Raw genomic sequence first — 13,537 nt, 5'->3', positions numbered from 1 at the left:
ACGTTATTGATTGTTTCCTTTTTAGCTGACAGTTAAGAGTTGATAGGAACAAGGTTAGTTCTGACCAGCTTAGTCTTAAACACCTGGCAGGAAAGTATAGCAAGCACAGTGCTACATGGACATTTAAAAGGAAAAACAATGTTCTTGTTGTTGTTTAACATAACTTAAGGCTAACTTGTGTCAGACCTATGAAAAATAACTAAACCTGGAGGCCATAAAGGAAGAGTTTGGGGGCTGAGGATGTGGCTCAAGTTATAACGCGCTCACCTGGCATAAAGGAAGAGTTCTTGTGTAAGAGTGCCTAATAATAATGATCACACAAGACTCTAGTCACAGTTTGTCCTGAGTTAATTTGAGCCTGATTTTGTTGGTGAAAGCTCCATCCTTGTCCCCAATGCCAATCCAATAATGAGGATACAGTCTTGAGAAAAAGGGGTGGGGGGAGGCTTATTGCTTTGCTAGCAAATGAGAAACACAGGGGACTCCTGTCCCAAAGGCTGTGATTCTGCCCATCATGGAGAACAGGGTTTTTTGAAAGAGGTGGTTCAGAGAAAATATGATTAGGGAGGAGGGATCAGGAAGGAGAAAATCAGGGAAGAGAAGGTTAGGGAAAATAAAATAAATAAGGAGAAAGTGAAAAGAAGATCAGGGAGGAGGTTGGGGAGAAGATGATTCGGGGGAAAATGTTGTTTTAAAGTGACAAGGGATATAGTCAAAGCATCAAGTGAATCCCTTTTGCAATCTCATAGACCTACAAATCTTTCTTATCTCCCACATTGATAAACTCTTTTTTAAACTGATACGATTATGAGCTATTGTCTTCATGTTTTTTAGAGATTAGCTTAAATACAAATTGCTTTTTCTGCTAATTGTTTACAAAAGAGGTAATGCTTTGATGTCTTGCTTTTTGTTGTCTTAGCATGCTCCTTGCCTTATGTATGCCTTGTCCAGATACCTGCCACCTGCCACTGTGGACCTGTGGACTACTCTGATGCTGAGTACCCCTAACTGTCCATGCCCTACCTGATAGAGAACAAGGACCTTGGGTTACTTCCCCCAGTTTTGCCCTCTTTCAGCAAGAAGCAACTTGGAGTGGTCTTCACCCTTTTTTTCTATAGCAATAAAATTTAGAAATTAACAGTGGAGAAATGTATTAGTGGTCCACTTTTTACTTTGAATATCACCCTTGCTGCTCTACCACTGGCAATTTATTTTGAAAATGGATGTGTTTCTTTCTCTGTCTCTCTCCCTGCTCCTCTCTAAACTCAGGGAAAACAGGACTACCTTTCTTCCCCATTTTAGGCTGATTTATCTGTCCTTGAGTACACCATAGGAACAAAGTAGTCCAGACAATGGGGATGGTACCAGAGATCGAATATCTCAGAAATGACTGTCTCCCACATTAACAAGTATATCACAACTCCAACTCTGAGCATATGGAATGTAGCCTTTGAATTACCTCTTTAAAAAAACAAAAAAAACAAACCCTGTTCCCATGATGGACAGAATCACAGCCTCTAGGACAGGAGTCCCCAGTGTTTCTTTTTCACTAGCAAAGCAATAAAACTTTTTTTTTTTTTTTTTAAATGAGAAGAAGGAAAAAGATTAGAGACCAACCTCAGCAACTTGGGCTCTAAGCACTTTAGCCAAGTCTCAGTCTCAAAATTAAAAATGAAATGGGCTGGGCATGTAGCTCAGTGTGAAGCACTCCTGTGTTAAACCCCTAGAACCAAAAAAAGAAAAAAGAAAAGAAATACAGGTGCTATGCTGCAAGTTGATTGAAGGAATAATTGAACACTTTAAGTGGAAATTTTAAAGTCAGAAAGTAATCTTTGACTCAAAAATCTCTCTCTTTGTAGTTGTTGTGCTTGAATCAGGATCCAAGAATGTATTTTTATTACCTCTTATAATATATTACTTCTTGTCATAATATTTGTTTAATTTGACATACTCTGTTTTTTACCCATGACATACATTTGTTGAAGAGACCAGGTAATTTGTCCTCTAAATTTTCCCATGTATTGACTTTGGCTGATAGCTTCCTGGTTTTTCCTGTATTTCCTTGTAGTTGGAGCTATGGAGGCTTGATTAGTTTCAGGTTTGATACCACCTTCAACCCCTTCAAGGATACTTTATCATTGCTTCCTGTTAGGTCATATTAGGAGGTACTTAATGTGTATTTGATCCAATTTTAGTGTTGTTGATTTACGATTTATTCATGTCATATGCCTAATCCAACCATTATAAAGTTTCACTTACCTTAATAGTTTTAAAAATCACACATTGATGATAGTTACACTGATTCATTTCACTGGGATTAAAGTGATTTTCTAATTATTTCATTCTTTCTGCACTTACTAAAATAAATTTTTTTGTGAGGAAATTTATTTTCGTCAACTATTTGGTTATCTGAAATACAAATTTAAGCAAAAATAGCAGAATAAATGCTGATTTTTCCTCCCTTTTCTTACCTGTTTCAGACATTGGGTTGCATGATTTGCTTGTCTTTATTGGTATTTTGCTGTATACCAAACTTTCTTTGACTATGCTATTCTCTCTTTGCTTTGAGTTCTGTAAGGTTCATTCATTTTTAGAAAAACATTCTATTGATTTTTTTCATATTCTCTGTAGTATGTGTTCTTCTCAACTCAAAGCTTCTCTAAGGTTTCCCGGAGCATACTGTATCCAGATGAATTTACCTACTTAATTTTTGTCTTATTTCTTAGTGTTTGATTCTGTTAAGGAAACTTTGTGTATTATAAAATCGTGAAGATTGTTTCCTGGTTTTCTTTCCAGAATCTTTTGCTCTACTTATCACATTTGGATCATTGATCTGCTAGTGACTTTTTTGGTTTGATGTGAAATAGGAGTTAAGGGTCATAGTTTTCCTTATGGGTACTTAGTTGACATAGCATTAAAGGCTCTGAACAGTACTCTAAAGATGAACCTCACATACTTCAGCATTTCCTAAATTTATGTGGAATACAGATCTTTTTTCTATAATGCTTTGGGGAACATTGATCTAAAGGATTGATTAGCTGGTGTTGTAAAGGGAATATTAACAATTATTAATTGAGTCAAATACTGTTATTATTAAAATTTCTAGAACAAATTAAAAACCTGTATAAATCAGGTGACCTTATATATGAGTCCATTTCTGGACTCCATTCTTTTTTATTGCTTTATGTTTATCATTGGATTGATATCACAATATCTCATTGTAGTTTTATAGTGGATCTTAATATAATGTCTGATATTGTAAGTACTTTAGCTTGATTACGGTTCTTCAGGATTGTCTTGCTTATCTTGCAGTCTTTTGTGTTTCCTTATACATTTTAGGATCAGTTTACACACTCAATAAGCTTGAGATTTTGATTGAGATACTTGATTTCTAATAGATTAACTAGAGTAGAATTGTCATTAACTAACTAACATTGAATCTTCCATCTGTAAATATATTATATTCTCCATTTATTTAGGCCTTTAATTTCTTGTGAAAATATTTTTTTAGTTTGGGTTTTTTTGATTGTTTTAGATGTATAGGTCATTTTTTCATTAGATTTATTTTTAAGAATTTGTTAGGAATTTGCCGTTATACAACTGTCAGAAGAAGGCAGTATATTAGATGAACAGTATTACCCTGTTGAAGTTGTTTTGATTGAATTTTTTACTATTTGAAGTTGTAATTATTGATACAGTACTCGGTTTGATCCTTCAAGATTTTGTGCAGCTATAAACTTTTTATTACTAAAGGGAACGTATTTTTAGTACTGGGGGAAAATAATAAGAGTTGCTATACCATCCCTACTTCATGAGGATTTATAAATCATAATTATTAAATTATGTTGTGTGTTTTACAGGTTGGTTTTACTGGTTGGTTTTACAGGAATTGAGGTTAATAAGCCTTTGGGTAAGGTTTGTATTTATCTGGGTATGATTGGGCTGTTTATTATTTGTTGTGGCTCTAGGCGTCCAAATCTAAAATATTTTCTGGTATCCTTGCTTTTTTTTCCCCTGTTGTCTTTTGGTTTCCTTAGAGACTCCTGCTAAAATAAGGCCTGAGCTTTGTAGATCTTTCAGCTGTGTCCCACTGTTGTTGTTTTTTTGTTTATTGTGAGGGTTTTTTTCTTTGTTTTTTTTTTGTTTGTTTGTTTGTTTGTTTTTGGTACCAGGGATTGAACTCAGGGCACTCAACCACTGAGCTATATCTTCATCCCTATTTTGTATTTTATTTAGAGACAGGGTCTCCCTGAGTTGCTTGGCACCTTGCTAAATTGCTGAGGCTGGCTTTGAATTTGCAGTCCTCCTGCCTCAGCCTACCAAGCCTCTGGGATTACTGGCGTGCCTGGCAGCTGTGTTACACTGTTGTGCAAGAGCTTGTTTGATGGTGGTAGTAAAATATGAAAAGAGTGAAAGCATTCTAAAATCCTTCCATTGATTTGCTCAGCTTATCAACAGTCTTTAGTGAACCTGCACCCATAGGCTGTGACTCTCCATAGGTGATTTAAAAGTGCTGGGGGCTAGAGTTGAGTATTTCCTGTCCTCAGATCAGTTAAGATTCCTCTGAGAATGGTGCTTTGTTTAAAAGAACCAAGTGCGCTAGGCATATTTCAAAATAGTTGCTTTCCCCTACTCTTGCTACTTTTTTTTCCCCCTCCAAATCTTTACCCTGATATTGTAATGGGGCTCCAGTAGGTACAATTCAGGAAATTGTGCCACCACCACCACTCAAGACTGGGCTTCAGGAGTTTTACTTCTCAAGCTAGTCTAAGCCCAGTTTTTGGCAATTGGTCCATTATAACTTAGGTATTCTTACCAGTACTGGCTCTTGCAGCAGGCTCCTATTCCTGGTAATCAGTGATTATTCTCTGACTCCACTTTTCAGGGCAGCACTTTACTCTCAATTTTCTGATGGATATAAAAGTTGATGATTTTCTGTTTGTTCAACTTTTTTTGTTTTTCAGTTAATTTACATAGCATTTCATTATTATGAGGGCAGAAGTGATGATTTCCAAGCTCTGTATATGTTGAACTAGAAATCAAAAATCTTAATCAGTGTTTCACTAAGTGACATCTTTGCACAAGTGCAGTATCAAATTGTCCATAGGCTATTTAAAAATTATAGTGGATAAAGCAATCAGTAATTCATTCATACATTTCACAAATTTTATATGAAATGTTAATTATGACCACCTGGAAACCCTTTAAATTTGCAGTGATGGGTTGTGTGCATGCTTAAAACATTAAATAGTAACTACTGAGAACCATCATGAATGTCCTAAAATTAGGACTATTAAACCTTTGACAAAAATTTTGATACATTAGGAAGAAAGAGCTTGAAATTGTGGCAGGGGCTTGGAACTGTGAATCAAGATTAGATTTTGACTCTAGATCTACCACTAACAAAGAATTGGAAAATTTGGATTTAGAAAGAGATCAGAGTTAGAAATAAAGATTTTTGTTATATTAATACAGACAGCCTTCTACTCTCTGATTCAACCAACCAGGAACCAAAGTATTTGAAAAAAAAAAAATTGTGTCTGTACATGCACAGAACTTTTCTTGTCATCATTCCCTAAATATTATTTACACAGTACTTACATTGTATTAGGTATTATGAGTAATCTCAGAAGGATTTAAAATATACAGGAGGATGTGCTTAGGTTACATACAAATATGCCATTTTATATGAGGGTCTTAGGCACCTGTGTATTTTGTTTTCTGCAAGATGTCTTGAAACCAGTTCCTGTGGACTTACCATCTTATTTTCTTTACTGGGAGGAGAGATCTCTTGAGCCTAGGATATCTTTACCTGCTCTGAGAGTATTCCCTAGCACTTTGCAAACTTAAGAATGGATTTAACAGCTGGACATGGTGGTACACACCTTAGTTGCAGCAATTCAGGAGGCCTAGGCAGGAAGATCATAAGTTCAAAGCCAGCCTTAGCAAATTGGCAGGACCTGTCTCAAATTTTTAAAAAAGGGTTAGGGATGTAGTTCAGTGGTTAAGCACCCCTGGGTTCAATCCCCCAAATGAGGTGTAGGATTTAAGCATATTTTTTTAGACAAACTGATGTTTAGGTGAGATATTTATATAGACCCATTTTGCCAATAAATAAATATCCATCGAGAATTTAGGATGAAAGACATATTTTTTTTTCCTTTATTATGGTGCTGGGTATTGAACCAAGAGCCTCATAGAAACTAGGCAAACATTCTACCACTGAACTGTATCCCTAACCCTGATGATAGAAATTCTTCCACTGTTCCACTACTATGCAGTGTGATCCTTAAAAGACTTCATAGTAGTTGCTCATTTTAATTTTTTTTTTTTGAATGAATGAACTTTGTTCATTTCACCATAAGTACTTTTACACTCTTGAGCAGGAAAGATTCTGATAGCCATTGTTCCTCACCTTTTTTTCTATAGTATAACATTTTCATGTTACAATGTTTTTCTCTATATTCATAAGAAATGAAAAATAGAGTTAAAATGTCGATAAAAGTGTTTTATTTCACAAATAGAAAAAAGTTAAGTTTAGTAGAAGTCAAATTTTGAGATTTATATTTTAAACTATTCCTTATTTAAAAATATGTACATATTATAGATGTGTGACCATCTTATGTTCTATTATTATAGGCAATACAAGGACCTGTGGAATATGAGTGATGACAAACCCTTTCTATGCACTGCCCCTGGATGTGGCCAGGTAATAGATATTAGTTACTTTAAATAATTTTGTAGAACATTGATGGTAGAATACATTGTTATTTAAAAAGCCCTGTCTTACAGTGTTTTTTGTAAGAGTTATGGTAAAAACAGCCCAGAACACTTTGGGAAAGAATTTCTTCTTTTCATTTTTTTCTTCAATAACATATCTGAGTTTTAGAAAATACAGTCTAACGGGGGGTGTGGGGTTGGGGGAGTATTTTGTAATAGAAATGTAAAAATCTAGGATTTTTAAAGTTATAAATCTGACCAACATTCATCAAAAATCATTAGTATACTATCTAATTAGAAATCAAACATGTGTCTTATATAAAAATTGTTTTATGTGTTGAACTCTTATGAAATTAACTGATATTTACCTCTGATGTTATCATTAATGTATCCGTGTTCTTAAATTAATATCTTTAATATAGAACATGTGTGGAAGCAGTTTTAGAAAATAATAAATATTTCAGATTTTTAGTAGGCTATTAAATCATTAATTTATTATAATTATCCTATTCTTCAAATAAATATAAACACTAGGAAAGAATAAATTTGATGTATACTGAAATTACAGCATACTTAAATATGGATTTTAAGTCATAAGCATTAAAGTACTTCATTAGTTCTCATTTTCTGTAATCACTATTTTAATTGAGATAGAAGTCATGTATGATAAATTGCATAAAACTCATATTGTGGTAAATTTTAACATGTATGGACTCAAGAAAACATCACTACAAACAAGATAGCAAACATACCCTTACTCCAAAAATTTTCCTCATGCCCATTTATAATTTCTCTCACCCGTCAACCCTTGATGTACCTGCTGTCACTGTAGATGTATTCATTTTCTAAGTTTTATATAAATGGAATCATAGAGTTTGTGTATTTGTCTAGCTTCTTTTATGCCACATAACTTAAGATTTCTAGTCAATTTTAACTAGTCTGAATTAGTCTTTTTTTTTTTTTTTTTTTTGCTATAGCTATATCCCACAGACTGGATACTAAGTAATTTTTTAAAAAAAAGTTTATTTAACTCATGGTTCTAGAGGCCAAAACCAGTGAGAACCTTCCTGATGGGGTAATCTATAAAATCTCTAGACAGTTTTGGGCATCTCAGCAGGACTAAACAAGCTTCCTCTTGCTCTGTCTTATGAAGTCATTAATTATATAATGAGGGACCCAGCTTTATAATCCTGTTAATCCTAATTATCTCCCAAAGGCCCCACTTCCAAATACTATTAACATGACTTTAGGTTTTAAAGTTTCTAACATGTGGATTCCTAAGGACATACCCAAACTATAGCCTCTATGTTATATGATCAATAATTAATTCCTTTGCATTGAGAAATAATATTTCATCTTTCCACAATTCATTCATTTACTTGTTTATGATACACATTTGACTTATTTCCAGTGTTTAGTTATTCCAGATAGAAAGTTTGTGTGAATATTAGTATACAAGTCTTTATCTGAATATGTGCTTTTGTTTCTCTTAGATAATACCCAGAAGTGTGATGATGGGATTATGTGATGGGTTTATGTTTGGCTTTTTAGAAAGTTACCAAACTGCTTCCCAAAATGGATATCACTTTACATTTACATTGACAATTTATAAGAGATTTAATTAAACCCTATGCTTGTCAACATTTGATGTTGTCGGGTCTTTAAAATTTTAGTCATCTTCATGTGTGTATACTGGTGTCTCATTGTAGTTTTAATTTGCATTTCTTTAACTAATGAAAAAATGAGCACTTTTTCAAAATGTATTTATCAGCCATTTGTATACCTTATTTTTTGTGAGGTATCATTTCAGATTATTTTTTGTTTCTAAAACAGGTTGTCTTTTAATTACTGAGTTGTGGCATTTCTTTATATATTCTAGATACCTGCGATTTGTCAAATATTCTCTTCAAGCCTGTGATTTGCATCTTAGGTTTCATAGTAATTTTTGATGAACAGGTGTTTCTAATTTTAATGAAGTCTGATATATAATTTTTACTTTACATAAGTTTTGTGTACTCTGTAACTTGCCTAAGAAACTTCTGCCTACCCTTAGGTCACAAAGATATTTGTCCTTGCTTTCCTTTAAAAGCTTTTTTTTTAAGCTTAGTCTTCTGATTTCATCTTGAACTAATTTTCATATACAGTGTGAGGTATAGATTGAAGTTAATCTATCCGGATATAGTTTCTCAGACAGTCATCACTTGTTGAAAAGATGTTTCTTTCTCCATTAAATTGCTTTGATTCCTGTATAGAAAACCAAATGATTATATAAGATGAGGTTGTTTCTGGGCTTTTATATTTTTGTTTCGTTCATCAGTCTCAGCTTTTATGCCAGTTCCACATTTTCTAGCTTTGCAGTTTGTGTTCCAGTCAGATAGGGTAAGTTTTTCAATTTAGTTCTCCCTTTTAAAGATTGTTTTGGTTAGTCTTTTAATTTTTAGTAATTCTGGTGAAGATGTTAGTGGTGTCTTGTGATTTCAATTACCTGGTATCGATATTGAGCGGGATAAAGACAGGAGTTAACACAGTTGATGCTGTTTTAAATAGATTGGTCAGGAAATGTGTTTTAACAAAGAAATGAAGAAAATGTGCATATATTTCTTTTGCATTGGAGCATATAATGGTCAATGGGAGGCAGGGTTAGAGGTTAATCAGAATGGTAGGAAAAAGGAGAAATATCCTTTAGAATTTTGCATACTATTTGGGGTTTATGCACAGAACGGTAAGAAACTATTCCTGAAATAAGAGTGAAAGTTAGGGAGATTAGAGGCTAACAGCAATTCAGATGAGAGATGGACTAGGTGGCTTTGACTAAGTAGTAATGGTGGACATAGAAATAGACTAACTTGACATCTGTTTTGAAGTTATATTTGATATGCATTTTCCTATAAAGTTAAGAGAGCTTTAAAAAGTTTAACAAAATACCTGACATAATCAACTTATAAGAAGAAAATATTCATTTTGGCTCACAGTTTTGGAGGTTGCTGTCCATGATTGGTTAGTCCTGTTACTTTGGGCCTGTGACAAGGCAGAACATACATCATGGCAGGAGCAAGAAACAGAACCAACCACTTATCATAAGCAGAGTGCCAAGAAGAAGAGGAAGGGGCCAGAGTCCCAAAGTCTCTTTCAGGGGCACTCCGCCAGTGACCTAAGAACCTCCCATAAGGCCCCAACTCTCAGTAGTTCTACCTTTCCCAATAATGCCCACTTGGGAACCAGGTCTACAGCAACAGCTAATGAAATATGTTTCCAGGACAATCTTTGGGCATCAGCCAGTTTGGTCATGTTCTAGCAGTTGTTCTTGAAAATACAGACTCAGACAAGCCTTACCTAATTCTTTGTCCTTATTCTCTTCTGCTTAAAATAGTTGGAATGTTTCTGTTATCTTGTGATTGACTCTGTTTTAGTCAGCTTTTATTGCGGCTGTGACTAAAAACTCTGTCAAGAACAATTTTGGAGGAGGAAAAGTTTATTTGGGGGCTTACAGTTTCAAAGTTCTCAATCCATAGACAGCTGGCTCCATTTCTCAGGGCTCAAGGTGAGGCTGAACATCTTGGTGGAAGAGTGTAGTGGAGGGAAGCAGCTTACATGATGATCAGAAAGCAGAGACTCTTTGACAAATACTACAAAATATGTACCCCAAAGGTCTGTCCCCAATGACTCACCTCCTTCAGCTTCACCTGTCTCATTTACCACTGAGTTAATCCCATGAGGGCATTAATTCACTAATTGAATTAAGGCTCTCATGACTTGGTCATTTCTTTAAGCCTTCTTGCATTGTCTTGCACATGAGTTTTTGGGGAACACCTCACATCTAAACATAACAGACTTCTTACTAATATACATGCCTTTGTTTATAAAAAGCATTGTGTTTAAATTTATTTAAACAGAAGAAAAAGAAACTGATGCCAGATGTTAGAATATATGTGTATATATGCATCGTAAGAGTTTTTATTTCCTAAAAGACCTCTAACATTAAATTTATGGCATATGAAAAACATTAACAAGTTGATATTTGACTCTCCACTTCCCTTTTCCATCTCCTGATATCTGATAATTATTGTACTATTCTTACATTGTCAAGGTTTATAAAACTTAAATTTTGTCTTATAACTCTTAAAATGGCATAGAGAATAAGGGTTGAAAACAAAGCATTTGGGCACTCGAGTGTTTAAAAGTCAAAATAGGAGGAGAATATAACTAAGACACAGTAGCCAGTGAGGAAGGTTGAGTCCTGGAAGTCAAGTAAGAAATGTTTTGAAGTTGTTGATGATGGGGGGGATATAGCCATATAGCATCAGATGAGAATTTAGTATTTATTTGATTTAGAAATTCTTAGGGCTACACTTGTAGCTTAATGGTAGAACATTTGCCTAATGTGTGCAAAGTCCTAACTTTGATCCCCAGCATTGCAAAAAGGTAAAATAAAATAAAATTTTAAAAAGTGAAGATAATTAGAGACCTTGGTGAGAGTAGCTTCAGTGAAGCAGCAGGAACACCTGTGTTGATCAGAGTATTTAGAGAATGGGGGAAAAAAAGAGAATGGAGGGACTAGGGTTGTGGCTCAGTGGTAGAGCACTTACCTCTCACATGTGGGACCCTGGGTTTGATCCTCAGCACCACATAAAAATAAATAAACAAAATAAAGATATTGTGCCCATGTATAACTAAAGAGAGAGAGAGAGAGAGAATGGAGGCATTGTAAGAGCTCTTTCTTGGAGTGTAACCTAAAGGGGAAAGTATGATATATAGCTGGAGAAGGATGTAGAATTGAAGACGAATTTCATTTGTTTGTTTTGTATTTTAAAGTAGGAATGTGGGCTAGGCTTGTAGCTCAGTGGTAGAGCACTTGCCTAGCATGTGCGAGGCCTTGGGTTCAATCCTCAGTACCACATAAAAATAAGTAAATAAAATAAAGGTATTGTGTCCAACTACAACTAAAAATAAAAAAGTAGGAATGTAACAGCGTATTTGTTACTGCACAGTTAGGGGACCACTGCAGGAATGGGGTCCAGTCCTTAAGTAAGTAAGAGTAGATATGATCCAGTTATGAAGTGAAGGAACTATTGTTAGATAAACCATGAATAGTTTGCTCATAGTAACTGAGTGAAGAGAAGAGAAGTGTGGAAGATTTGAATATAGAAAAGAAATCATACCTGAACTTAAGACATACAAACATATGTCCTTCAATATAGTCACCTTAAAAACTAGACTTCTGTTTGTTTCATTGAACCAACAAAATAATCTTTTGAGACTTTGAGGCTTTGACACATTTTTGAAATAGCCTAAGAGATGGCAAATTTTTAGCCCTTTGTATTACTTAGGATACAAGTTAGCACACAGATACAATCTAATAATGTATATATTTGTCTCTTATGTAATAGTCCAGAAATAGGAATTCCAGGGTCAGTAGGCTACCTCTGTCATCCTCAACATGTGACTTCCATTTGTATCTCCAAGAAGCTATTCCTGCTCATGCCATCAAGTCCACAATAATAGTAAGGAAAAAGGGAAGCAGAGCATACACTACATCTCCATCATTTTCAAGTCATTAGCTAGAAGTAATAAATTCATAATTTTCAATCATTCCTTTTAACCAGAATTTAATTAGTGGCCACTCAACTGCAAAGGAAGCTAGAAAATGTAGTCTTTGTTGTGGGTGACTAAATGCTCACCTGAAATGCTGAACATTTTATTTTTATTGAAGTAAAAGGAGGACTACTTGTTGGGAGACAGCTAGCAGTCCTTGTCATAGTTTTCAGAAATGGTTTTAAATTTGGATACATAGCAAAAAATCAGTGGGAGCCTGAGTCTAGTTAGATAAGCTTAAAACAAAGTTACTGAAATCTTGAGTTAGTTAATAGTAATGTACTAATGTTGGTTTCGTAGTTTTGAACAGTATACCTAGTAATGAGAAAACATTAGGGGAACCAAAATTGGTTAAGAAGCATTTAGAAATCTCTTGCTATCTTTTCTACTTTTCTGTGAATTTAACAGTTTCCAAAATGAAATGTAACTGAGAACAAAGTAACAACAAAAACAGTACTACCTGTGAAATACATATGTACATAAAATTTACCTATCCAGCCACAGAATAGGGCTTCCAAATATTTATCAGATATTTATCATATGTATTTTTTAATCTGTGCCCAACTTGTTTCAAAAAGGATTGGAAGACTTAAAGGTTTATATAATAGTCATCTTAGTAATAAAAACATTTATAATGATAGCATTTTTTTATTTAGCTACTCACTGATACTAAGAACTTGATGTGTTCTATGTCATTTAATCCTTGTAACAGCCCTGTGAAGTCAGTATTGTTAGCCTCGTTTTACAGACAAGGACTAAACTTGAGACAAATTGCTGAACTTTTGTGAGTCACAGAATTAGTAAATACTAGTGCTAGGTTTGAATCCAAGCATATTCTTGTGTAACATATATAATGAGTCATCCCTAAATAGCATGCTAAGATACCAAGAGATTCTTACTTGAATGCTGTTCCTTGTATATGTGTATTTTTTCTTGACATTAAAAAAATTATTTCCTTTTAATTATAAAAGTACCACAGAAAATGTCGACAAGTTTAAAACGACAAAATAATTCAAAGCAAAACCACAAGTATTGGAGCATGCCTGTAATCCCAGCTACTCAGGAGGTTAAGGCAGAAGGATAAAGGTTTGAGGCCAACATGGGCAATTCAGTGAGATACTGTCTTTAAAAAAATGAAACAAGGGCTAGGGATATAGCTCAGTGGTAGAGTGCTTGCCTAGCATGTAGAAGGCCCTGGGTTCAGTGCCCAGTACTGCAAAAAGAA

The 13,537-nt window shown here is 34.4% G+C and overlaps 1 protein-coding gene across 1 annotated transcript in view; it reads left to right on the top strand.

Moving 5' to 3' along the window:
* The window catches only part of Atf2 (activating transcription factor 2), a 94,931-nt gene that overhangs the window by 33,102 nt on the left and 48,292 nt on the right, over positions 1–13,537 (top strand). The window contains 1 exon segment of the mRNA XM_078017632.1: positions 6,640–6,709. Coding sequence (XP_077873758.1) covers positions 6,640–6,709 — 70 coding nt within the window.

Source organism: Ictidomys tridecemlineatus, chromosome 7 (assembly GCF_052094955.1).
Source record: "Ictidomys tridecemlineatus isolate mIctTri1 chromosome 7, mIctTri1.hap1, whole genome shotgun sequence".
Lineage (NCBI taxonomy): Eukaryota > Metazoa > Chordata > Mammalia > Rodentia > Sciuridae > Ictidomys > Ictidomys tridecemlineatus.
Note: the sequence above shows the minus strand (reverse complement) of the source record. Positions and strands in the feature narration are given on the sequence as shown.